The sequence below is a fragment of the Vanessa atalanta genome, chromosome 6 (assembly GCF_905147765.1).
Source record: "Vanessa atalanta chromosome 6, ilVanAtal1.2, whole genome shotgun sequence".
Lineage (NCBI taxonomy): Eukaryota > Metazoa > Arthropoda > Insecta > Lepidoptera > Nymphalidae > Vanessa > Vanessa atalanta.
Genome location: NC_061876.1, coordinates 1,946,942 through 1,973,324, shown reverse-complemented (window position 1 = coordinate 1,973,324; position 26,383 = coordinate 1,946,942). Strand labels below are relative to the sequence as shown.

General features: G+C 31.3%; 2 protein-coding genes across 8 annotated transcripts in view; both read right to left on the bottom strand.

Moving 5' to 3' along the window:
• LOC125064457 (hemocytin) overlaps nt 1-9,355 on the bottom strand; it is a 52,325-nt gene extending 42,970 nt beyond the window's left edge. For 3 of the 4 annotated variants that reach the window (XM_047671488.1, XM_047671486.1, XM_047671487.1), the window contains exons 1-11: nt 9,180-9,353; nt 7,507-7,713; nt 6,476-6,522; nt 4,656-4,815; nt 3,368-3,591; nt 2,483-2,674; nt 2,369-2,409; nt 1,986-2,179; nt 1,396-1,550; nt 908-1,047; nt 283-445 (exon numbers count right to left, since the gene is read on the bottom strand). In XM_047671488.1, the coding sequence (XP_047527444.1) occupies nt 283-445; nt 908-1,047; nt 1,396-1,550; nt 1,986-2,179; nt 2,369-2,409; nt 2,483-2,674; nt 3,368-3,591; nt 4,656-4,815; nt 6,476-6,522; nt 7,507-7,713; nt 9,180-9,268 (1,612 nt within the window). In that variant the 5' untranslated portion in view covers nt 9,269-9,353. Of the gene's footprint in view, nt 1-282; nt 446-907; nt 1,048-1,395; nt 1,551-1,985; nt 2,180-2,368; nt 2,410-2,482; nt 2,675-3,367; nt 3,592-4,655; nt 4,816-6,475; nt 6,523-7,506; nt 7,714-9,179 lie in introns of all 4 variants that reach the window. The other variant, XM_047671489.1, reaches the window with a different exon arrangement.
• A 4,828-nt stretch (nt 9,356-14,183) lies between these two features.
• On the bottom strand, nt 14,184-26,297 carry LOC125064811 (tumor protein p63-regulated gene 1-like protein). 4 transcript variants are annotated; one of them, XM_047672046.1, is made up of 6 exons: nt 26,048-26,297; nt 24,254-24,464; nt 23,402-23,578; nt 23,099-23,224; nt 21,150-21,283; nt 14,184-16,671 (listed from the first exon to the last, which is right to left on the bottom strand). In XM_047672046.1, the coding sequence occupies exons 1-6, from the start codon at nt 26,235-26,237 to the stop codon at nt 16,472-16,474; spliced, it is 1,038 nt and encodes a 345-aa protein (XP_047528002.1). In that variant the 5' UTR covers nt 26,238-26,297; the 3' UTR covers nt 14,184-16,471. The 4 variants fall into 4 exon arrangements, with proteins under 4 accessions (XP_047528002.1, XP_047528003.1, XP_047528004.1 ...); XM_047672047.1 differs by having other exon boundaries at nt 23,114-23,224; XM_047672048.1 differs by having other exon boundaries at nt 23,126-23,224.
• Between the last annotated feature and the right edge of the window lie 86 nt (nt 26,298-26,383).

Sequence of the window (26,383 nt, the reverse complement as noted above, 5' to 3'; positions counted from 1 at the left end):
ACATATATTATTTACGAGTATATATACATCTCGGACACAAAACCTTTAACAGCTTAGCTACATAAAAAATATCTATAAATTAAATCTTTATCTGAGTAGTGGCGTAATTTTTAAAACCTATCCTAGATGGCACAATAACAGATAGTACCTACTATCAGTTATTCTACCGGCTAAAAGCACATCAGGCACAAAAACAAATAAATACAAATATGACATATTATTTATAATAAATTTAAATAATTTTTATCAATTAAATACCTTACGACATCAGCTCTTACGTACCACCAATTTTGTTCAGCTCCCATGACGCAATCATAACAGATTTAGTCTGTGCAATATTTCCTTCCTTTGTTGTCATGTCGTTTTCTGGATTGCCGTCGAGAGTGCCGCAAAGACCTTCCGTTTTGTTCCACAACAGAACTGATCCTTCAATTATCACTAGATCCTAGAAGTGGATGGAAAATAAAAAATACAACATTTTGACAGACGGACAACTTGTATTGAAGACGGATTTATGTTTAAAGTTAATCGATTTTTAAATTCTCTTCAAGGAAATGAAGTTTGTGGTTCATTATAATGTATAGTGTATTCCAACCACAAATGGACAAAAGCCAAATAAACAACATTTGAGAACGAATTGATGCGATATGCTTGAGAACTTGAATAATCTAGGATATTCATTTGTTTTTTCGAAAAAATGTGTTTTGTACGTCGACCGTGCTGTTGTGGAACTTTGATAGTAAAATTAAAGTGGATATATTATTAACATGGAATATATTAGTGAAGAAATGTAAGTAGTGAACAATTTAACTGAGCTATCAGCAAATCGCATGAAATACGTAAATCTAAGGTTAGGTTTGTTAAGCTTCTATCCTTCTCTGATCGGAATAGGCTTTAGACTACTTACATTAGTATCCCATTTGAGTGTAACGCCAACATCCAGGTTAACGAAGACTTGGTCACTGGGCATCGACACCCTGATGCCGGGCAGGAAGGCGGGCATCGGTATCATTCGTTTGCTGTTCCGGAATACCACTGATCCATCTTCTGTGATATTGATAGATTTTTTTATTATTTTTACAAGCTTTAATTGTATTTAACTTTCAATATTTGCTTGTGAATCAAATCTTGGAAGCTGAATTAGACCTCCTTCAACTTATCCTACAGAGTTCCGATGACAATACACCTATGTATTTTTATAATTATAATTGACCTGATTATAATTAAGGGTATCCAGTATTGGCTCCAGATGAAATAACTCCTCAACGGTTAACAACATTTACAAGATATTTATGTATAAAAGAATGCTAGTCAAGAGAAGGTCAAGTGTCTGTGCAAAACAATATACCCCATTTTATTTTCCAATGTAACCGAACGCCAATAGTATCTTCTTACCTGCAATACTGAGCGAATACATCTTCTCCTCCAAGTAGATGATGATCTCTGATGGACAGTATCCTAGTCTTTCACACTGGGGGTGTCTGATGGCTATTGTGTATTTGTGTTCTGTGCTATCTCGGACAAGAATGTGCTTGCACGGCGATTGGAAACTGGTGATAAGGGATGATTTATTTAGTTAGCAAGACAAAGACTTTATTTTTTTATTATTAGACCATCTTTCGGTAAGTGGTTACCAATAACCTGGTCCACTCACCCTTCAAACCAGAACACAATAATACTAAGTATTGCTGTTTGATAGCTACTAGATATCTGTAGCTATTGAGTGGGTGGTTCCAACCTAGACAGATATTAGTATATGTATCGGTAGCACCATCGAGGAAGTTCAATGACTTATATTGACTATGTTATGATTCCAAATTGAAATGACTTGAATGTTGAACAGCGTTAAAAATACGCAGTGATAATTTACAATGCTTACAAACATCAATATGTTCAAGAACGTCGTTTACGGAATACCGGTATTTGTTAAGCGCAGCTGCCCTTACGTCGCTTTCTTATTATCCGCAATGGAAGAATAAATATACCTGTATATTTTCCCATCGAACGTCTTATAGTGGACGCCAGCCCAAGTCAAGCAACTTCCACCTTTAGGCGTAAAGTCTTGTACTACGATAGTAACAGGGTTGTTGTAACCACCGTATTTTCCTGTACGTTGAGTCGTTATCTCATAAGGGGTAGTATCGGTAGAATTCGGTGAATGTACTTGAGATAGAGGCGGCTGAAACAAGAAAGTTAAAAATTAGAATTTAAGGATAACGTCAATGTCTGAATCTTTATTCGTCCACCAACGGTTTCGTGAGAAATAAGCTTCAGGTGGACCGACAGATTAGAGGGGTTTCTTTACATCAAATATAACAATTATATAACAAAATTATAACTCTTATTATTTTAAAAAGATTTCACTTACAATCACTCGATGATTCGAAGGCGTGATCACGATAACTTCATCTGAAAGGAGATGAACGGATGAACAATACGTTTTCCAATAAGAGAAAATACTAGCGATGGGATCGGAACTCACTAAACACGCAGTGCGGTATGGGTTGTGGCTCGAAGACTCCAGTTGAGTAGAGACATGTGTACAGTTCCACAGCCGGTGTGCTGAACGAGGCTCCGCTTGGACAATTCAACTTGCACGAAAACTTTTCGCTGTCTCCGAAGCAGTTATAGCCGCCGTTAAACGCCAACTTGCGGACGTCGCAAACACTGGCGGCTGAGATTAATTAAGATGTAGCTTAACCACCAAACTGACTATTTACCGTTTTTCATAATTCTGTATTTATCAAACCAATGTATTGGCCAATAGCTTCATTTGCCAGATTGTTTAATTCGGATATATAATGTAATTTATGAAGTGTCGATTAATATATTTGTCATATTCAATTATATTTTTGAGTAATGCGTACATCTAGAAACCAGATACTTCTTTTACAAGATGTCAATAACAAATCACCCTACGATTAGTTTTTTTGCCCATTATCAAAATTATCCAAATTACTTTGCTTAAATGTTTAATCAATTAAATATTGACTTAACATCGTAGTACCTAAGGTTGGTGTTGGTGGTAATGGTAATATTAAAATTTCATCGATTGCGTCAATGTCTATAGGCCGTTGTGACCACTTATCATCAGATGATCCATACGCTCGTCCACCAAAAGATAAAAAAAAGTTAATGTTATGTAATTGTATAATAATATTATAACCGTTATTTCGTGTTACAACTATTCTATGTTGTGCTATTATTTTTAATTTATTTATTTTCTTATTCTCTAAACTTGCACAATATTACTTTAAGTGTGAAGCTACAGCGATGAGGTCGCTTTTGCACACTTTTAACCTGCTTTGTATTTTGTATTATGTTGAGCTATTTTGTTAACGTAATATAAAATAAATAATTCAATTACAATACTGGCACTGTGGGCCTCTATAATCTGCGGGACACTGGCACGTATTCACCGACAAGCAAACCCCGCCATTCAAACATGGAGGATTGCACTCGGGCTGGCAATCTGGTATCGACGTAAGATCAGCTCGTGTTGGTCTCCATTGGCCTTCAACGCAGCGCATGTTTGCTATCGTCGAACCGTCGATAAATTTGTGTCCTTCATTACACGTTATTGTGCAGTGTCTGTTGAATTCATAATACGTTCATATAACACAAATACATTACGCCGAAGTCATTTGAGATTCTATAATGCCAAAAAAGTCATTATTATATTATAAAAAGGTAAATACTTATCTGATTGATAACTGCATGTAGCGGAGATGAGAATGTTGAAAGGAATGTGTGGTGTTACGCGAATGGATAGAGTAAAGAATGAGTACATAAGAGGAAGTTTGAAAGTGGCACCGATAGCCAAGTAGTTATGTGATTATGGTATGGGCATGTTATGCGGAGGAATGAGGAACATATTGTGAGTAAGATCTTGAGCATGAACATGGATGGATTTAGAGGAAGGGGACGACCAATGAAAAGATGGACGGATTGTGTGAAAGATGATATGGCTGGAAATAATGTTACTTGGGAGATGACGTCAGATAGGGAAGTGTAAAAGAAGAAGACACGCTGCGCCGACCCCAAGTAAATTGGGATAAGGGCAGGAGGATGATGATGATTGATAACTACATATTATGATAAAATTTCTTATTATAATAGAACATCATTTCAATGGGAACAGGCGTTAATCATACAATTATACCATTAGCGTTTTTTAATTTCAATTTATGAACTATTCGACCTATACAGAGACGTTATAAGATATTGGAATAAGTGCAGGAAGCAAGTCTATGGGACTTATTAATGTTGCTTACATCGTAATCATTTATTATCAGATTTTGGAAATATAGCCAATTAATTAATAAACATAATAATTGTCTATGAGATTATCTTTTTATTTACGAAGTATCTCTATATAATATATTTGACAGTACGTCAGAGGGCTTTATGTGTGTAGTGTCTCGGTGCTTTCAAATATCTCTATAATTTAATATAAAAAAAAAAATTAAGAAGAATACTACTGACGCATGTTTAATATGAATTACTAGTTTTACTATTTAACGATCTAATTATTATTAAGCGCGCTGAAACGTGGGCGAGAATAAACTTCTTGGTAATAAGAATATACGAAATTTTCATCGCTACAGACGCTGAACTAACAGATTAACCGGTTCTAGTTATTTGTATGAACTCACTCAGATGAGCATTTTCTTTCCGAGTTCGCTGGCAAAGGCGGATATACGAGGCAGGCTTTCTTCTCGAACTCGCAGTACTTTCCGTGGAAGTTTGGTGGACACACGCACTCGTTCCTATCAACGCAGATGCCATTATTCTTACACTCGATGTCACAAAGACCTATGGATAAAAAATATATGAAATAAAACAAATAATATGAGAATTAAAAAGAAAAATATTTACATAAAACATTATTTTATCGTATTCGATAGGTAGACTTGTAACTGCTCATACTGATCAGTGGTCACATCCGTGCAGACATTGGCCTAGTAAGAAAACATTATCATCCCTTATATTGCCAATGCACCACCAACGTTGCAAGTAAAGATGTTATCTCCCATGTGATCGCAACACATTTTTTTTAGCATTAGCAGCCCGTAAATGTCCCACTGCTGGGATAAAGGCCTCCTCTCCTTTGAGGAGAAGGTTTGAAGGAAAAGATCACTAGAAAAGGTGGACTTCTTGGTTTTGAAGTGGACTTCTCGGAGTGAAATTCTAACTAACGTGTATGTGCCGGATGTAGTCTACCGAAAATGTAATAAATTATCCTTACCTACAATCGTTGTATAGTTAAACACTTATTCTGATTTAAATGAGAAACCACTGAGGTTTGACACTTAAATGAAAAAGATCGTTTGAATTGTCTAACTAATCACCCTTAATTTAATTAATGTCATTAGTAACCGGTATATGCGGCATTCAATGGAGAAGCTTGGTGGAATAAGCAGCGAAGCTTCTGTTTTAAGCAAGTCTACTTCAAATTTACTTAAAACAACAGTTAATCAAATGAAAATGTATATATGTTTTCTCGGTTACTATAAAACATTTTCATATAGGTATATAGGTATATATATAACATTTCATATGGTATTTAATATTAGGTAATATCTATTATAATTCTAAGTCTTTTATTCATAGAGATTAAAAAAAAAACCTTTTTAAAAAACGCCTTAAAATCCTATTCTTGAATTGTTTATTATAAATAATAAATTATTATTAATGCTTTAATATCAATACTATTAATATTTCATTTGGGTCATTTTAATTCTGGTTACATATTTTTAATTTCCGTCCAAACGTTGATAGCTCCTCCCACGCTCTCTGATTGTGCAAACCTAATTATTTTAGGATTTGATTTAAGTACTAAAAATGTATAAATAAAATTCTGATAAAATTACAAGGTCAAAGGTTACAGTTATTATATAATTAATATGTTAAATTATTAAAACTGTTACGTTATGTTTTGTTTACGCAAATTACTTGTATTATTATTTTAAAAAAATTAACAGTTTTATTCTATTTTCAAAAAGTGTGTTCTCTATTTTTTAGTTTTTATTAAATTATAAGTAGATGGGCAAATGATACAGCTGCTGGTAACTAGTTACCACCGCCCGTAGACAATGGCGCTGTAATAAATATTAACCATTCCTTACGTCGCCAATGCGCCAACCTTGGGAGCTAAGATATTATGTCCCTTGTGCCTATAGTTACACTGGCTCACTTACTCTTCAAACAGGAACACAACAGTACTATTTGGCGGTAGAATATCTGACGAGTAGGGCGGTAGCTACCCAGACAGGCTTGCACAAAGTACTACCAATAATACAATAAGTAATCAATTATATTTTAAGTTACATACTATCTTATTTTTTTAAATCATAGAAATTAATAACAAGTTTTTATTTTGTTGACATGTGATCTTAAATGAGATTGTAAGTATACAATCTGTGCTTAGTTCCGTCTGCAAAAATTGTTGATAATTTGTGAAAAAAATACATACCTGTGTATCCTTGATTAGCGGTGTTCGAGAAGTCTTTGTAGGTCGGTCTGTAACAATTAGACTAAATTTAGTATAGTATAATGGAATTCTTATAAGTACTAATCTTTACTAATATTATAAAGGCGTAAGTAACATTACACTGTATCAGTCTGTTTGTTCTTCTTTCAAGGCCAAACCACTGCGCCGCATTTGGTATGAAAGAGGCTTGAACCTCAAAGAAGGACATAATCTACTTTTTTCTACTTAAGACTTGGCGACCAATCCCTAAAACACAAGCGAAGCTGCTGGTGTCCACTAGTATTCTCGCGTTATTTAATGAGTGTATTAAGATATAGAAACAAAAGAACGTCGCGTTGCGAACGTGAAAGAAAATGAGTTCTTTGATCTGAGTGGTTTATTTACACTTATCACTTTTAATTTTATTAATGCACATAATAAATAACTATTTCATAATTCATTACATTATTCAGTTTAAATTGAATATCATATTTTTGGTATCAATAAATAATTGTAAAACATAACAGCTCCTAAATGCTCCAGGGGTGGGCAAAGAACTCCAGTCACTTTGAGGAAACGCTTTGGACTCAGGTTTGTCACGATGATTTCCTTCATCACCAAGAACGAACGATGACAACGACGACGAATTATGAACACAAATTAACCACATGAAAATTTAGTAGATTGACTAGTTTTTTTAATGGTAAGTTATTAAACCAACCATAATTAATTGCGACGTAAATTTTTTTTTTACCATATCTTACATCGCCAATAGGCCACCAATCTTGATAATTAACATGTTATATTTATTGTGCCAGTGTAATTACATTCACTGGCACACTCATCCTTCAAACCGGAACACAATAATACCAAATATTACTAGTTGGTGGTAGAATAGTGAGTAGATCCTACCCATAGGAGGCACAAAGCCCTACTAGTAAAAGATTGATGTGAAATCATTTCATGTAACCTAAACCAAACAAAACTAGCCTTGAGATTTTTTTAAGAATAAATCTTAAGATTTCGCTACTTACCCTGTGCCTGAAGAATGCCACGTCCTCTTTTCAGCAAAGCCAGTTTTTGTACCTCCATAACCAGTTTTTGTACCTCCATAGCCAGTTTTCGTACCGGTGTACATAGTTTTCCTGCCCGAATAGGATTTCCTAGGATAGTTCGTTTTCGTGAATTTTTGGTTTTTCAAATACGCAGGCACATACTCCGGCGCCTGGACGTCGGATTGTCTATTGACATAATAAAAGAAGGTTAATTAGGCCTTATCAAAGAAAGTGGTTTCAGGCAGACAATCGGCTTTAAAAATCCTTAAATTTGATAAGGGCAGGCGAATGAAGTGTATCTATGTATGCATAGCCTTAAAAACTCAATAGTATACTGGTTGGCTAGCGATACAATGCACGATTTACGCTGTATTGAGGGGGGCAATAGAAAGGATAAACAATATGACCGATATTGCTTAATCAAACAGACGACAAAATGCAAGACCAATTATTACCAATGTATAACGTAAAAATATAAAGGTCACCCTTTAGTAATAAAATTTGTTCAAAGCCTTATTTTTAATTTAAAAAAAAAAGGAAATATGTCAAATTAAACTAAAATCGATGAAATAATTTCTGATTCATTACAATTCTATATATGAATTGCATTAAGTTTGTTGATATCGTTAAGCAACTAGAATTAAACGATAGGCTGTAATGAAAAATAAAGGAGTTAAGTTATTTTGAAAGGAAATCAAAATAACTTAACAGCAGCGGTCACAACTTTGCGATTGCCCAAGCATTATAGAACATCAAGAAATTCGCCTACTATATGTTAAATTTCATTTACAGAATACTTTACTGAACATTCACTGAAACTCGATCTCGTTGATTTTCAATATTACGTCTGATCGTAATTCAATCCTTTTTCATTTCAATTTAATAAATACAACAAATCGGCCTAGTATACCAGTGACATTTTATTATTATTATAATTTTAACGGTAATAATTATTACTTAGATAACTTCTAAAAAGCCTGTTACTTCAATATATTCAGTAACATATGAAATAAACTTATACTTCAGCAAAGAATACATTGTAAGGGATAATTTTAACCCAAATATTTAAAAATACTATTTTTGGCTGAAAATAATTCATGTATCCCGGAAGAGAATTGTTCAAAATTAAACTTGCAGTCATTGTAACTGTTGAAGTGAAACTTCTTTAGAATCGTTGCGATCTTAAGCTCAATGAAACGAAATAGCATTACGAAAAAGCGAAAAATAATAAAATATTTAATTTAATTCAATGTTTCACTTCTACCGTGTGTGAAATTAACCTGAAGATGGTAAGTGGTCACGACCGCCCATTAAATATTGCCACACTATTTTATAATAGTTTAATATGCTTGTATGTATAAGATATAAATACATAGATCCTTTATTAACAAATAAATTTAATTATCTTAATCTTAATCAATGTCCACTTTGATATTTTTAAATTTAGATTTACTCTTTGGTTAAATGTCTTTTAATGACAATTTTACTTATTTTAACTTATTAGTGAAAACTTGATTGCTATATAAGTTAGATTTTTGCACTGTTTGTTTGCCGAAAAATATATAAATATAGCAAAACGAATCAACTAAAACAGCCCAATAAATATTTAATAAAAATTATATGAATTAAAAAAAAAACAATTAAATGCTTACCCATATTGTTCTGCAGGTATTGCGCCATAACCAGCTTCACAAATATATATCTCAAACAATAATATAAAAACACTCGTATATAAATTCATCTTATTTAATTATCCATATATGGTCCATTAAAAAATTTACGAAACGATGTATAGCTTGTAAATCACAAGCTATACTGAATCCTAACGTTTAAATTATAATGCAACTGTTATCACATAAAAAGGAAATTCATATACTGAATCCTCCCGATAACTGAAAATTATCTGCGTATGCAGGATTTGCGAAGAGTTCTCGTTAAATTTAATGTTATCTGTTTATATTAGAACGCGTAATTATATTTGTAGCAGAATACTATTTTCCTTATACACTTTTAAATTAAAAAAAAAGTAAAGTTCAAATGGCGGCAAAATATTTGTCACAGTGACAATATTTTATTATTTTAAAAATAATTATTAAAACTAATTACAATAAATTTAATATAATAAGAATATACAATAAGATGCCTTTTAAAAAACGAAGGAAATGCAAAAATGAAAATACGAAAGAGGTTGGATTTTTCGATTTAAATGAATCATTTAAACATGGTATTAGTTGGTTAAGATGAAAACCTAAGTTATAACGTGTTTTGAAAATACATTTGTAAACAGCCGGGGTTTTTATTAACGTTACTAGTTAAATACATTATCAGTTCGGGTAATTTTATATTCATTTGTTTTATCATCTTGTTTATTTAGACTATTAAAAGGTCAAGCTCTATCATATATCTACGTATCTATTTCTCACTAATAGTTATTTCTCGGATGCGAAACTACCTCAAATTACTAAGCGATCAAAGTTGTTATCCTAAATCCTCAAAACACTATGAATAAACTAAACTATTTTATAAATTTTTACTAATAAATGAGATGTTCTTTTTGTAAGCAAAAAAAAAAAACAACTTTACCAATATATATTAAATTTATACATGAAGTCGCATTTAATCTTAATAATATTATAAAAACGAGAGATTCAATGAATTCATCTATGTTTATCACAATACTGAATGAAATATTTCGATTGGAGATTTCCAAATTATTGTCTGGAATAGCTCATAGTTTACTTTTTATTATTTACGCCTGTATAGTGTAAGTGTTTTGTTTAAATACATAAAATGGTGGTAGGGCTTTGTGCAAGCCCGTCTGGGTAGGTACCACCCACTCATCAGATATTCTACCGCCAAATAACAGTACACTGTATTGTTGTGTTCCGGTTAGAAGGGTGAGTGAGCCAGTGTAATCACAGGCACAAGGGACATAACATCTTAGTTCCCAAGGTTGGTGGCGCATAGGTGATGTAAGGAATGGTTAATATTTCTTACAGCGGCTTTGTCTATGGGCGGTGGTGACCACTTACCATCAGGTGGCCCATATGCTCGTCCGCCAACCAATGCCATAAAAAAAAAAAAAATTATTTACTTCTTTAAATTTGTTACTATGTTGTACACATTGTCTATGAAAAAAAATTGTATCATTATAGTCGCACAACTTTTCTCTTAGGAAACTTTACAAATATGGTTTTAAATTTAATTTTAATATAAGACGTATACAACTTAGTATGAATCATGCGTTTAATCTAGTCACAATATCAATCAATCGGTTATAGTCGGGCGGGCTTAAAATATACTGGTAACATAATTTTAGCCTCACTAACATAACAGTTTTGATATAAATAAAAATATGTATTATTTTTGTTGTATTTTCTGTCTAACTCTGCTATCTTTTATCATTTATTTATGCTTATTTTATAGAAGAAAGCAATAGCCACGAGGCTGATGGTAATAAGTCTCAAGATGGATGATTACATTTACAAAAATAAGCCGATTTCCGCGCAAGACGCCCAAATTTACATCGAAGAAATAGCAACGTATAAAGTACAATGTATCAATGATGTTAGGTCTCGACAGGTAGATCTCTTCTCCAGCAAACATTTGATAGGTATCATAAGTACTCAGTGTTTTTAAAATCGTTAAAAAAAAAATAATTTAATAACAGGATTTTGGAGATTTAAAACGAGTCAGTTGTGATTACTTGTTATAAGTATTTGTTGACATAGTGCACCATGTGTTTTATGATTTATATTTTATGAGGCTTAACGCTATGCTATCTATAAAATTGACAACAATATTAATACCAAAATGTGACAGAACGTACTAAGGTGTCATGATGTTTTTTTGTAATCATAATTTGTGGTACCGCCTTGTAATAAATACATGCATTTTTTTTTAATCCTATCCAATGATGCTTTAGTAGGAAAATAAATACTATTGACGTATTACGGATCGTTATACCAATGTGAACAGAACAATTAGCGATATAATTAGCGATTGTTCGTTTACCAATTAAATAAATATTTAATAAAACAATTTCAGGTTATCGAAAAACTAACTTTATTCATGAAAAGTATTATCAAACAGAACACGTTAAGCAAATTTCAAAATGAAAATCCTAGCATTGAAACTGATATAGAAAACATAAACAAAAGGTTACCAATAGTACCTGTAAACACAATCACAGATTGTGAAGATAACACTGAAAAAAACACTGTAAATATATGCGCTGTAGATATTTCTGTTAGTAATGAAATCAAAAACCAACTTAATACTTACACAGAAACACTAAATATTATTGACACGGATTCATTTTCAAATTTATCAATAAATCCTGATAAAGAAAACCTTAATAAAAATATATTTGATCAGACAAAACTCTCAGCTGATGCCAATAATGATCAGTTTAGGGAAAACAATTCAATTCCTATAGCAAATCACACTGACGTTACATTTATGTCAGTTGCTGGGTGTAATATGAACCATAATGATTTAGAAAATGAAAATACTCTTTTAAATCGTAATGTTTTACAAAATGCTATAATTGGCAATAATAAAGAGGTTATTCAAAATATTCTAAGTGATAAATTTGATAACAGTGTAGGCACCGAAGTAACAGCACCAAGTAATATTTGTGTGGATTCTCTACATGAAATTAATGATACGGTTATGTTAGAAGTTAATAATAAACCAGTCAACATAGAAGTAACTACGAATAAACAAAATAGAAAAGTAAAAACAAAGACAGTTCGTACTAAGAAAGAAGTCAAGACGTTATCAAACAAAGAAAAGAAGCCTCAGAAAAAACAGACAAATTCTAAGAAAAACCGTAAAAATACAATTGGACCAACTAAAAAGATACAATCAAAATGTTCCAATATGGAAAATGAAAACTTACCAGATAAAGTTTTGGACAATGAAATAATTGAGGTATCGTGGATCGAAACCATTAAATATGTAAGAGAAGTATGCAAAGATGAAAACGATTTAACATTAAATAACTTGGAAGAAACATTTTGGAATGATTTGACTTTACCTGTTAATTGGAATTTTAACGATTTTGATTATACGGATTAAAATTTTTCGTTTTTATTATTATCACACGAATGATTATGTCTTTCTGAGATGTTAACTTAACTCAAGCTAACTAGATAGAAGATTATTAGTCCACAAGTGTGGATCAGAACACTTTATTCCCTGACTATTGTAATCCGATGTAAGGACCTTAGGGTCTGTGGAGTAGTATCTTGTCATTAAACCAACTATGAAGTAAAATATTACAATTCTGTTCAATTTTGTCTTAATATTCTGTTTTTTATTTTATGGACATCCAGCATAGACCCTACTCGAACATTAGCCCTCTGTCGAACTGCCAAATATATATTTCTTAAAACAATCTCATAGACAATTACTTTTGATTTTTAATTTGACAACCTCCTTGGTGGATTAGTGTCTACACCGGTTTTCATGGGTACGCCACTCCGTGGTACCTGGTTCGATTCCCAGCCTAGTCGATGTAGAAAAAGTTCATTCGTTTTCTATGTTTTCTTGGGTCTGGGTGTTTGTGGTACCGTCGTTACTTTTGATTTTCCATAACACAAGTGCTTTAGCTGCTTACATTGGGATCAGAGTAATGTATGTGATGTTGTCCAATATTTATTTATTTATTAATTACTACTTTTATTATTAACTTTTATTATTTACACTATATTAAATGCAAAAGCATCTGCCTAAAGTGTTTGTCTGTCTGTTGTTGAAATTTGGTTTCTAGCAAGCATGAACTCCAACTTGACATAGGCTACATTTTTATATCTAATACCTATCGACCAAGCCCTAAAACATAGAGATAAATAGGTCTTAATGATTTGTTGCTGCCTCTAGCTAGAGACCAGAAACCAGGCAAAAAATTTTAGGAATATTTATAATAAGTCATATAATGGATAAAATGAAACATGTTTATTTATGAAAATGTATTTATTTATAACGTTTAGAATTATTATACTAATTTCGAAGACAGCATGCAAAGCAAATATTTAAATTGTCACGATTATTATAATTATCATAATCCTAGTGTCACGTGATATTTAGGCCTCTCATTATTTTATAATCAATTAGGCCAAAATTTTGAAATCTATAAATAAAACATCCATACATAAAAAATAGCTAGAATAGAACGATTTCTGTAAACATTTTTTTTTAGCATTGACAGGCGGTCTCCCATCCTGGTAAGTGAGGTCACCACTGACACCACAGATATTGGCGCCATATATTTTTTTTACCATTCCTCAGATCGATAAGGTTATCAACCATGGGAACTAAGATCTTAAGCCCCTTATGCCTGTCGCCGTAGAATATATGATGCTCTTACGCAAAGCCCTCCATCCAAGTGACCAATTATATCTACTCCGAACAACAACTTTTTAATAATACTAAATATAATCTCATGCAAAAGCTACATTTTATTTAAAATTTACACTAGTTATAATAACATACTGTGATTTCATTTTCATATTTATAATAGATAATATACAAATTATAATAAAACATATATTTTAACAATATATAGTCTATATACTACAAAATGTTTTAAATGAATTACAACTAATGTCTAATATTTCTTTAAAATAATGTATTAAATTTAAATAGGATGATTTCATTTGATATTGTTGGTATTTAAGTAACTTATTCTATCGTCTATTGCCAGAATATAAAACAATACATATTCATAGATATATATATATATAAGTGTAAAATATTAACAGAAATATATAATCAGCATATTTTACATAAACTTTCCGAGGTACGTCGGATGTAATTATATTATAAATTAAGAAAATACTTTTTATTGTTTATTTTTTGCTATATTTTGTTTATCTATAAATAAAATATATTGTACCCAAAATTAAAACATTTTAATTCAAAATTTACTACAACATATAGTTCAATATACATTCTCTTATATACATTCGTAAGATCATGTAATAAATAAATAATAAATATCACAATCAATGAAAGAACCCTTTCATAATTAATTTTAACAAGAAATATGTATTAACATTATGTATATAATTTAATACTTACGACCTATTTACTATTATAAAAGTCTAAACAATATTTTACTTCCAAGTAAGATCGACGCCACACATGAGTTAAATTAAAGATCATTGTTATCTATGGTAGGCTTTCTTTAAACTCCTACGTATCAATATCCTGACGTCAATCGGAAACTTTTTATACTATTTGTAAGTGTCACTGTAGGCACTTAGGAGATAATGTATTAATTTTCATGAAAACCGTTATACTACCTTGTTTATATATTAGTATACAGTGATGTGTGTAGGAACATTTCTAAATAACATACATAAATCAATATCTTATACGAAATTATTTATAATTTTGTCGATTTGGAATCGATTTGTTAATTGGAATTCAATTCACACACAGACACATAAATATAGTAATAAAAAAAAACTTAAAATTAAATTTTAAAGCACTTTATCGAGCCCAAGTAGATTTCATTGATGATTTCTAAGTGTAAACGCGTTTTATTCGCCAATATCACGAACAATACGCGAATAATCGGGATATACGCGAATGTGTGGCGCCGAATCAATATCACCGAAAATACATTAACAATGAATTACACTATCAGCTAGTAAATATTTATTATATAACTAAAATTTTAGTTACTTCCATTATATGTAAATGCATTTTAAACAATAAAATATGTCATGTCAGTGATTGTGACATGGATTAGGATTATATAAATGATGAAATAAATAGTATTTATTCAATTACAACAATGTTCTCGTAACATTAAATACTCCACAATTTAAACAACAATTTAAATACACAAAACATGAATATCGTAAAACATTACATACTATCATACTACACACAAAAAATATTTTAATTTATTCCAATGGTAATAGGGAATTGTATATATATTGTACTTAAATGTTATATCTTTATTATGTAAAATTATATGTAATATAATAAATTTGCCGTTGAATATATATAAAATATATATCTTCTATTTGTGTTATGAATGTTTAAAATTACGTTCCTTTTTAAGGAGAGTTCTAGAAACGAAACGAAGCAAATTTTGATAGCATTATTTTCTGTTAGGTATTTGAGCAAGGTGATCGATAGCAGAAAATATTCATAATATTTATTGATAATGTCTTCCTGACCGACTGAAACCAGCTGTTATTAATGGAGTCAAGGCAACTCATGAAATGGTCGACGACTTCGAAACGGCCAGAGGTACCTATGGAGCAGGACATATTTACGTGCTTTCCGATTCACCGGAATGTAAACATAAACACTATCCACTTAGCACTGGAATAGCGAGCGCACATGATAGCTCACTTAAATATTATTATACCTAGTCGTTCAGAACAAACGCCTTGGCGAAATAGATCAGGTAAATATAGTATAGAAATGAATTGTTATTAATAAAATGGACGATTACAGTCCATTAAAATATTTTACGAAATATAATCTTTGTCGTTCAGAACATACCTTTAAAGGCAATTTTATATAAAATTAATTCCTTTATTGAGAGCCGGCTGGAGCATATATTAATTCAAAACTTGATTTTCTAAGTAAACACATCTAAATTTCTAAGTTCCATCACGTCTGCACCAAACTTTATATATATATATATACTATGAATAATTTCGACATTGGTTTGTTGACCCAATAATTAATAATTAATAATAATAAAATGTTGCCACAAACAAAAAAGCTTATTTTAAATCTGAAATAAATTATACGAGAACCTGCCCAATATATTTTAACGCTGTTTAAATTAAAGTATTAATTACTTAATTTTGGGTTTACACGAGCCATTATAATCTTAACTTTTTTTAATAACCTTATTTCTATGTAAAATGTGAAACTTTATGGAATACAGATAATAAATTATTGAATATAATTAGAAACTAAATTTTCCCCTGACCTTGAAGAATCCCATGCTCGTTTTGTTGTGAAGTAGAGACGTGAGACCGACATAGCTTTGTATGACGATCGGAGAGTGGTGTATGCAACACGGGGATGTCATATTCTCGACAGCCCTTTGCAATTTTTGAGCAAATAGTTCCATATCAAAAGTAGATCTTTCTTCTATGCCGCCATCTTTGAATAAAAATACATTTATTCAATCATACTAGAATCACGTGAAATTGTTTTTGGAATAAAAACGTAATATCTTTTGTATACTGTTTGGTGGTATTACTATCACTGATGGAGTTTTTTACCAGGTCAACGAAGACGAAATGCGAAGCGGAAGAATTAGGAAGATGTTTCTGCTAACCTAATACGCTGAAAGAGACTGGTGAGTCAAAGCTACCCGCACCTCCTATAAGTATGCCTAATCATAGCTGATTGTCTTCACCGTAACCTAAAACCGTAGCTTTTCCAATGTTTAAAGAGGTGAACCATCATTTCCTTGCGAATACTTTTGCTGATAAATTTGCTCTTCCATCCAGTGGTTTTGGAGCTCACGTGCTCGATTGATAGCTTTTACGAGATGGGGTGCTTCCTAGCATCTGTTATCAAATTTAACAAAACGCATCCAAATGATAAATTGAACACATCGCATTTAGGTATCGGGGGAATCAAGAAAGCTATTTATGTTATGGAACATTTATCGCCTGCAAACAAAGCTCTACATGCGGCCACAAGAATCAAGGCAAAGGAAAAGGGCTATAGATACGTATGGATAAGGAACGGGCGTATCTTTGTTCGGAAAAATGACAGTTCAGATTTCAAAATAGTTAAGGATATGGAGTTTTTGGACACATTAAAGTAATGTCGGTAATTTTCTGAAAGTGTTGTCATGATTTTTGGTATTTTTATTGTTAAAATTCTCAGCTTTGAATATATTTTACCAGAATGTTCGTGGCTTAAAAACTAAGACCCATGAAGTATACCGTAATATTTCTGTTAATAATCACGACATAATTGTGTTGACTGAAACGTGGTTAAACTGCTCAATATTAAACAGTGAGTTGTTTGATAACAGATATAATGTTTACAGAAGAGACAGAAGCTCTTGCAAACTCAGCAATAAAACGGATGGTTGAGGAGTTCTTATCGGTATTAATAAAAATCTAATATCCTGTAGAAAATACGAATGGGAAAGCGATATTGAGGATATTTGGATCACTTTAAAAATTCCAAACTTCAAAGGCGTCAAATCATTAGTCTTATGCGCTGTGTACCTTCCACCACCCGTTAAAAAACCGATTCTTGAACACTTTTTTAATAATTGTAATCGCGTAGCCGAGCAACATGACATGTACACTTGTATTGTGGGTGACTTTAATTTGAGTTGTATTGACTGGAATATGTTTCAAAATTCATTATTTAAGCCCAATCCTCCTGCTGCGCAGTTATTATTAGATTTTGTATCTGAAAATGGTTTACAGCAATTTAATACCATCAATAATAATAAAAATAAAATCTTAGACCTTGTACTCTCTAACTTTCCTAAATGCAACGTGGAACTGTCTAATAATTTTGTTTGCAATATTGATTCGCTGCATCCTCCCTTAGAAATTCGCATCCCTAGTATTGAATATGATACACTAAAAAGTAACACGACTAAAAAATATTGCTTCTTTAAAGCTGATTTTGATTCTATCATTAAATCATTAGATGAATTAGATTGGTATAAGGTACTGGAGGCCTGTTCTGACGTCAATGAAATGGTATGCCTTCTATACGATACTTTATTACGAAACTTAATTTCAAAATTTGTCCCACTAAAAAATGTTAAAAAAGATAGCTATCCCAACTGGATTAGCCAAAGTTTAAAAAAGAGACTTAAAGAAAAACACAAATTATTAGAACGCGTAAAAAAATATAAGAACCCAATGGATGATTTATCACTCAAGTTAATCAGTAAACGCTGTAGAAAATTATCTCAAGACGCATACAATAACCATAATAATAACATTGAGATTCAGATCCACAAAAACCCTAAAATGTTTTGGTCCTTCCTTAAAAGTAAGAGAAACAATAGAAGTTCTTACCCTTCATCAATGAGTGACGGCACGATCACAACCAATGTTGGAGAAGAAATTTGCAACTTATTTTCTAGTTATTTTAGCACACTTTACAAGCCGACGAATAATGTCACACGTCTAACTCAAGAATATATCTCAAAACATCTTCTTCCAATGACAGGTATCAGCGACAACTTCATATTTCCAGAAATCACCCTTGAAACTATTTTTAATAAACTAGCTAGCTTAGACATCTCAAAAGGCTCTGGCCCTGACAACATACCGCCTATCCTGATTAGGAATTGTGCTTCCAGCTTGGCCCTTCCGCTGTACATAATTGTTAACACTTCTTTGCGAACTGGAATATTTCCTACTGCATGGAAACAAGCTAGGATTGTGCCTATTCATAAAGATGGCAAAGATTCCTTAGTGCAAAATTATAGACCAATATCCATGTTATCCACGTTCGCCAAGATTTTTGAATCCTTAGTATGTCCTTATATAAAAGTGTATATGAAACATTTCATATCAGAGTATCAGCATGGATTTGTTACGGGCAGGTCTTGTAGTACGAATTTAGTGAACTTCACTGAATATCTAAGTGAAGCTATTGATTCTCAACAACAGGTCGATGCTATTTACACAGATTTCCAGAAGGCATTTGACAAAGTACCTCACTGTATTCTGCTACAGAAACTAGAGCTTTATGGTTTTTCTGGAATATCGCTGCAATGGTTTTCTTCATACCTAAGCGACCGAAGTTTTTGCGTTGCAGTTAATGGTTACACATCAAACAAATACATGATAGCAACAGGCGTACCCCAAGGCTCCCATTTAGGGCCAATACTATTTAATATCTTTATTAATGACATCGTAACGTGTTTTAAATACTCCATACCGTCCCTATATGCTGATGACCTAAAGTTCTCAAAAATTATTCATTCGCTTGACGACTCAGTCCTCTTACAAATGGACTTTAATCGAATAGTCGAATGGGTTAAGACTAATGGCATGTCACTTAATATAAAAAAATGTTCGCACATAAAATTTACACGCAAACACAACATTTTACCGACACAATATTACCTTCAACACGAAAGATTAACGGAAGTAACCCATATAAAGGATCTTGGGATTTTTTTGGATCAGAAATTAACATATACCCTGCACATTGATCATGTCGTTAATAAAAGTACAAAAATACTTGGCTTTGTTTTAAGGAATGGTAGAATTTTCAAACACGTAAAGACCAAAATTATTTTGTATAACAGCCTTGTACGTAGCATTTTGGAATACTGCAGTATGGTCTGGCGACCACATTATGCTACCCATCAGTTGAGGCTAGAACGTATACAGAGGCGTTTCCTATGGCACTTAGCATACACAGAGGGTATTGCTAAACAAATTTCGTCTTATGCTAAGAGAATCGAATATTTTAACATGATGACCTTAGAAAACAGAAGAACTTTATTAGACCTAATATTCTTATATAAAATCTTTAGAAACAAACTTGACTGTCCCCATTTACTATCCAAATTCAACTTTAGAGCACCATCCAGATACCCTCGTAACCCAGTAAAACCGCTCTCCACACCACGGCGGAAAACAGTTTTTGGTAATCACTCAGCAGTTGCTCGAATGTCCAAATTGCTCAATGACTTCAGCGATTCAATAGATTTAAACATTGTAAGCCTCCCAAAGTTCCGACATCTAGTTATAGACCGAATTAAAAACGTCTAATTCTATATTGATGTCCAAATTTCAAATTTTTAATTTATACAAAATTTTACGTTATAATAAACTAAATTTTTTATTCGATTTATGAAACAATACTATTTTAATTCTATAACTTATTAGATGATAAATGATGATTTGTATAATTATAATTGAATGATAAATTATTTTAATTGTTTTCGTTATCAATGCATGCCATAATATAATTTAATTTTAAGATATATTAAATATTTTATTGTTGTATTTTATGATTAGACTAACTGTTGACTAGATTTATTGTTGAATACTGTTAACCTATTATTAAATTGATGATATTGTAATCTAAATAACCAATTTATTTTAAATTTTAAATTGTAAGAAATCGTTTTAACTTTATTTTAATTGTTATAATTGTAATATTATTAATTTTTCCTACCATGTGATCATTTTTTTTTTACTTTGTTGTCAAATTAGAACCGCTTAAACAGAATGTATATTAATCGTACATGTCGTGTTTGCTTTAATATAGTTGTACATTTAGAAAGTAATTAGTATGTAAATTAATAAATTGTATCATCAAAATGTAACAACTGCTAGCAAACCTAATTAAATAAATAAATAAATAAATAAATAAATACACACTATTTTAAAAAGCCATCAAGTAATTTAAGATTCAGTACAATTAATGTAAGTCAGTCGACTAGGATCCCCTAGTATATATAATACTACTAGAATTATTGCCATCATTCTTCGGGGTCTGTAAAATAGCTTATGTATGTATGTCCTCCATTAGTGTATAAATAAATGCTTACAATTACAAAAACAACAATGAAGACTGGAAATACATGGCTTCGATTATTAAAACTAGCAATTTAAAGTTAGTAATATTACCCTTGTGCCAATAGATGGGGTGAGACGCGAAGGTCAGGAACGGTACATCTTGACTAAAAGGGTTCCAAACAGTCTTCATCGGCACAGGTTCACCTTTGTTCCACATCAAGCGCACCCCACGAAGGTTTCGTTCCCTGTAATAGCATTATGCCGAAATTACTGAGCTACTCCCTACAGATCTGTCTGCATCATATTTTTGTTAGATCTTGTATTATTCGATAATTGACATGCCTGTACACTCATGCAAACCCCGGGCTATCTTTATGAAAATTTCAATGCGATCAATAATTTACAACAAGATTTAAAACAGACAACGGAAACACTTTTTATAATATTAGATTTAAACAAACAGAAAAAATAGAATTTACGTATTTATTTTATGTACATTATTCTCTTCTATTTTTAAATGGAATATTATTACATTAATTAGTCTTTATTTATTCATTTATTGTTTATTTATTGAAAATGTTACACCATAAACTTATCACTGAGCACTTAAAATTAATATCTGATGTGGGGGTAACATTCAAAGTGATACGTCTTTAAAGATGTAAATTGTAGTAATCTTTTAATACTTAAAGCATTTCCCAATTAAAATCTTCCCATTCATGCTTAACAACTGACCACAGAAGCAAACTACATAATATATCAGTGACGATATAAAATATATATTTTATAAATTTAATATATAGAACAATGTTATTATATAATAAAGTGAATAATAACAGCTAGTAATTAAAATTAACAATAATTAGAGATGTGATAACATGCAAGGAATAACTGGTGACATGGGCCAAGTTCATTTTTTATTGATTTCAAGTAGCGAAGAATAACACTTATTAGAGTTTATATATACTAGCAAGTTAAATAAGCAAGTTACGGTGTCATTGCGTCTCCAACAGATCCGGTGCTATATAAATTAATCAAAATATACTTCAAGTAAGCTCTTAAGAGCACTATTTAAATTTAACAATCGATTTTAATGTTAAAACTACTAATCGACATTGTAGAAGATATATGTGTGATGTTATAGCATAGCCGATTGAGGTATGCCCAACTAGACGAGTCTAGAATCAATACAACGTCTGTCTGATCATCTAAAGGCTTAGAATACAGTACTAGAGTTTCTCGAAGTTAGCTTTTGGCATAAGACATTGTTTGCTTCATTAAAAACGCAACAAGCAAGGAAATTGATTATTATATACATATTCGTCGAATGCAATGACCAACCAATAAACAGCCAATCTAGCTCAACAGATATTTCCAAACTTATACATGATAAAATAATTTCAAACGTTTTGGTAGTGTTTAGTAATTAAAAGCCGCTAAGATTTAACATTTACATTTTTTACATTAGTAGCCTGTAAATTTCCCACTGCTGGGCTAAGGCCTCATCACCCTTTGTGGAGAAGGTTTGGAACATATTCCCCTCACTGCTCAATGCCAATTGGTGGAATACACATATGACAAATTTTCGTTGAAATTAGACATAGTCAGGTTTCCCCACGATGTTTTCTTTCACCGCCGAGTACGAGATGAATTATAAACACAAATTGAGTACATTAAATTCAGTGGTGCCTGCCTGTGTTTGAACCGAAATCATCGGTTAAGATGCACGCGTCTTAACCTCTGGGCGATTTAACATTAATTCTTCTTAATCTAAGGTTATTCTTGTGTTAATGCATAATCATTTGAAATATATGAGATAAACTGTACATAAACTTAACTACGACTTCGCTAAAGTATCATGCACTATCAAATATCACAAAAAGCACACTAGCTCTTTAATACATGAAATGGGCACGTTTCGATAATGATAATACATTTTTTTTATTTATATTTTTATATATGTGAATTTTGAAATGCACAATTTTATGTATTTATGAGAGTGTGATGCATATGCTTATATAAACAATCATGACAACGGCATCTACAGCAACTGAAAGTACCTAGGTTCAAAATACTTGTAATCGAACAGTTTAGTTTCGTCGGTGGAACTTGGCCGCCTGCACAGGCGATCTATGACGCAATCTTTGACGACTGTCGTCACGCCCGTTGCTATACCGTTAAGACGTCTATAATAAGATAATATATTTAATAAACTCAAAGGGAACATACAATGAGATATACTGGAATATTTAACTTTTTTTTTAATATTTAGAAAAAATAAATAATTTGCATCAACAAACATTGACCATGAGATAAATGATTAAGAAAATCTATAATGAAACGTGCGTCAATATAATACTTACGGTACTAATGAAGACGGTGGATAAACTAGTTCACCGATAACAATTGTGTCCAAATCGTCTAAATACGTCTTTTTGAAGTCCAACTGTTTCATCGCTATGAAATCGTATTTTATAGTCATAACTAATCTCGAGGTTAAGAGAACGATTCTTTCTTTTTCATTATCCCAAAGTGTAATCCTGAAAAAAAAATCAGAAATATATTTATAAATACATACATGTTTTCTTATAAATATAATATAATATCAGTACTAATCATAAAAATTGATAACTAAATCAGTTCAAAAAGTAACTATAATGCTTCTAAAAAAGCCAAATAAACAACATTTGACACCAAATTGACGCGATATCATTGGCCGAGAACTTGATTAACGATATTCACTATGGATTTGCGAAAAAATGGCGTTTAGAACGTCGACGAAACTGTTATCGGAATTTGGGAAGTAAAATTAAATTAGAAATTATAGTTAAGTGTAATAGTGTTGAATTATAAATAACGATATATTAATCATAAACTCTTAGGAGAACAAAATATAGCTGAGTTATTAGTAAATCTCAAGAAATATGTAAATCTAAGGTTTGTTTATCTTTTTTTCTACTTCCATTGGAATAGGCTATATGTTGTCAAGTGTTTTGTCAAATAAAGAAAGTAAATAAAACATTGTTTACCACTGTCAATTGTACTATATTGCATTGTTGGAATTATAAGGAATGTTAGTACCTTACATTACCTGTACCTACATTTTTATCGCCTTTTATGTTGTTGTAATATTTTACATTTAAAAACCTGAGTTACAGTTTAACAATCTAGTGTGCACAATAAAACAATCAAAGGTTAATAAAACAACTACTTACTCTGTCAATAACCAGGAACCTAAATATTCACCATCTTCAGGAAATAATAGTCCCGTGATGCACTCTTGAATGGCATTCTCAACTACACCTTTGCGGAATGTAAAGAAGTCTTTAATGTTTTCACTGTTGAATGGAACATCATACCGAGGGTAAACAGTTTGGACTGGATCAGCCTCTTGCTGAGCATTCGTTTGAGTATCTGCTCTGGCATCTATTTGGAATAACAAAAACTTAAAAGAAGGATGAACAACCTTACTGTATATGTTTACAGGTTTCAATTTGAATTGACAATTTTAATGTTTAGTATGCACCGATCGAAACTTACACAAAAAAAAAATCCTTTATGTCTTTACATATCCTTCGTGCTGGGATAACACACAATCACATACTAATACAATAAATGTTACTTTAGTATACTTACATATTAAGTTAACTACCATACTAGTTAACTTAATATGCAAGAATATAATTTTTCAAAGATTTTATAATTTGGACATAATTTGTTTATTAAGAAATTTCTATTTACCTAACTGTAATAGTAATTAAATAATAGCAGTTTTCAGTTCTAAAAATGCTTTTTTTCCAGTGCACTGAATCTCATGTGCAAATAGGTACCCATAACACAAGTGCTTTAGCTACTTACATTGGGATCAGAGTAATGTATGTGATGTTGTCCAATATTTATTTATTATTATTTATTAATAGGGATTAAAATGGCCACCCATTAAAACTCGGTGTAATAAGGTTTTTTAACTACAGCTTATTAAAAGTCATAAATTATTAATGACAATAATAATAGCTGAGGGCAACATATTATGGTATAATAAATAAATATTCTCTTAATAAACAATACATGTACCATAGTCATGAAATATAAACCAGTTATGTTATTTATAGTGGCTAGGGCTTGGGGTTTAATTTGTTGTTAAGCTTACTAATTGGAGTGATACGAGGGAATCATTTAATAATCTTAAGATTGATTATTACATCTAGAAAATGCTTATAATGTTGTGTAATATATATTGATAAATGAAATACTTTGTTGTAAATTAATTTACCTAAAGTTGCTATTTTATTCCCATTTAATTAAATAGATTAAATTATCATTATTGTGTATTTATATACATCATAGCTATATATATTATTAAATATTTATCATGAGATCTGAATATTTATGATACAAAGTTTTATTAGAATCTCTGAAACATTTTTGCCAGTTTTGGCATAACATAGCCTTATCATATGCCATAATAGAGCTAAATTACATAAAATATACAATACAAAATTTTTATATTCTTCCCCATATCCATGTTAAAATTATAAGCTATAATGAACAAAAAACATTTTCTTTAAGCAATAATTACAAGAATTTTTCTTTAAAAAAATTTTCATTTTGGAATGTTCAGATGCTTACATAATTATTGCTAAATAATGTATTATTGGTATGTTTGAAGGGTATTGAGTTCATAATATTATTTTTAAAAGATTCATAATATTGTATTTTAAAGATGACAAATACAAGACTTTGTAAAACATTATTTTAATTAGGAAAATAGAAAAAAAAGCTTCATGTTAAAATATAAGAAAAAATACAATACATAAATTATTATACTAATTAAATATAGTATACGAATACATGACATTGCAGTGGTGCGTAAACTTATAAAGTTCAGAATTTGATAACAATTTACCTTGAAGAATTGTTATTTCGTGTTCATTATTAGCATTACCGTACATATTTTCTAAGTTATATATAATATTAAATTATAATCACTGTATAATATGTTTATTTACCTGCAAATGACGAAGATGATGAGGTCAGAGAATCTGCACCAGATAACACCGAAGGATTCACTTGTGTATTTGTTGTATTTGTACTTGATTTTGCTGGTTGAGTAACCCGAGGTTCTGCGCTAGCATTTTCCGACGACAATTGGAGAGTGCCGCCACGAAATTCAAGATCTTCGTCCACTAAATCACCCATTGTATTTTCTTAAATATTTACCTTTCCTCACTTACTTGTATGCGTAAATAATCGACCGGCTGATAGTGCTGGGAGTTTTTTTCAGAAACGGTTTTAAGAACTAGTTACTTTAAAAAGAACGAACGAACTGTTTCTGGATTTAAAAC

Bases quoted from the DNA above. Each gene is read 5' to 3' on its own strand.
- LOC125064811 (XM_047672046.1), bottom strand. From the start codon at position 26,237: ATGGGTGATTTAGTGGACGAAGATCTTGAATTTCGTGGCGGCACTCTC. The intron at 24,465-26,047 runs GTAAATAAACAT...TATTCCAAATAG, and splicing joins ATCATCTTCGTCATTTGCAG to ATGCCAGAGCAGATACTCAA. The intron at 16,672-21,149 runs GTAATATTACTA...TTTTATTCAAAG, and splicing joins CCCCATCTATTGGCACAAGG to ATGGCGGCATAGAAGAAAGA.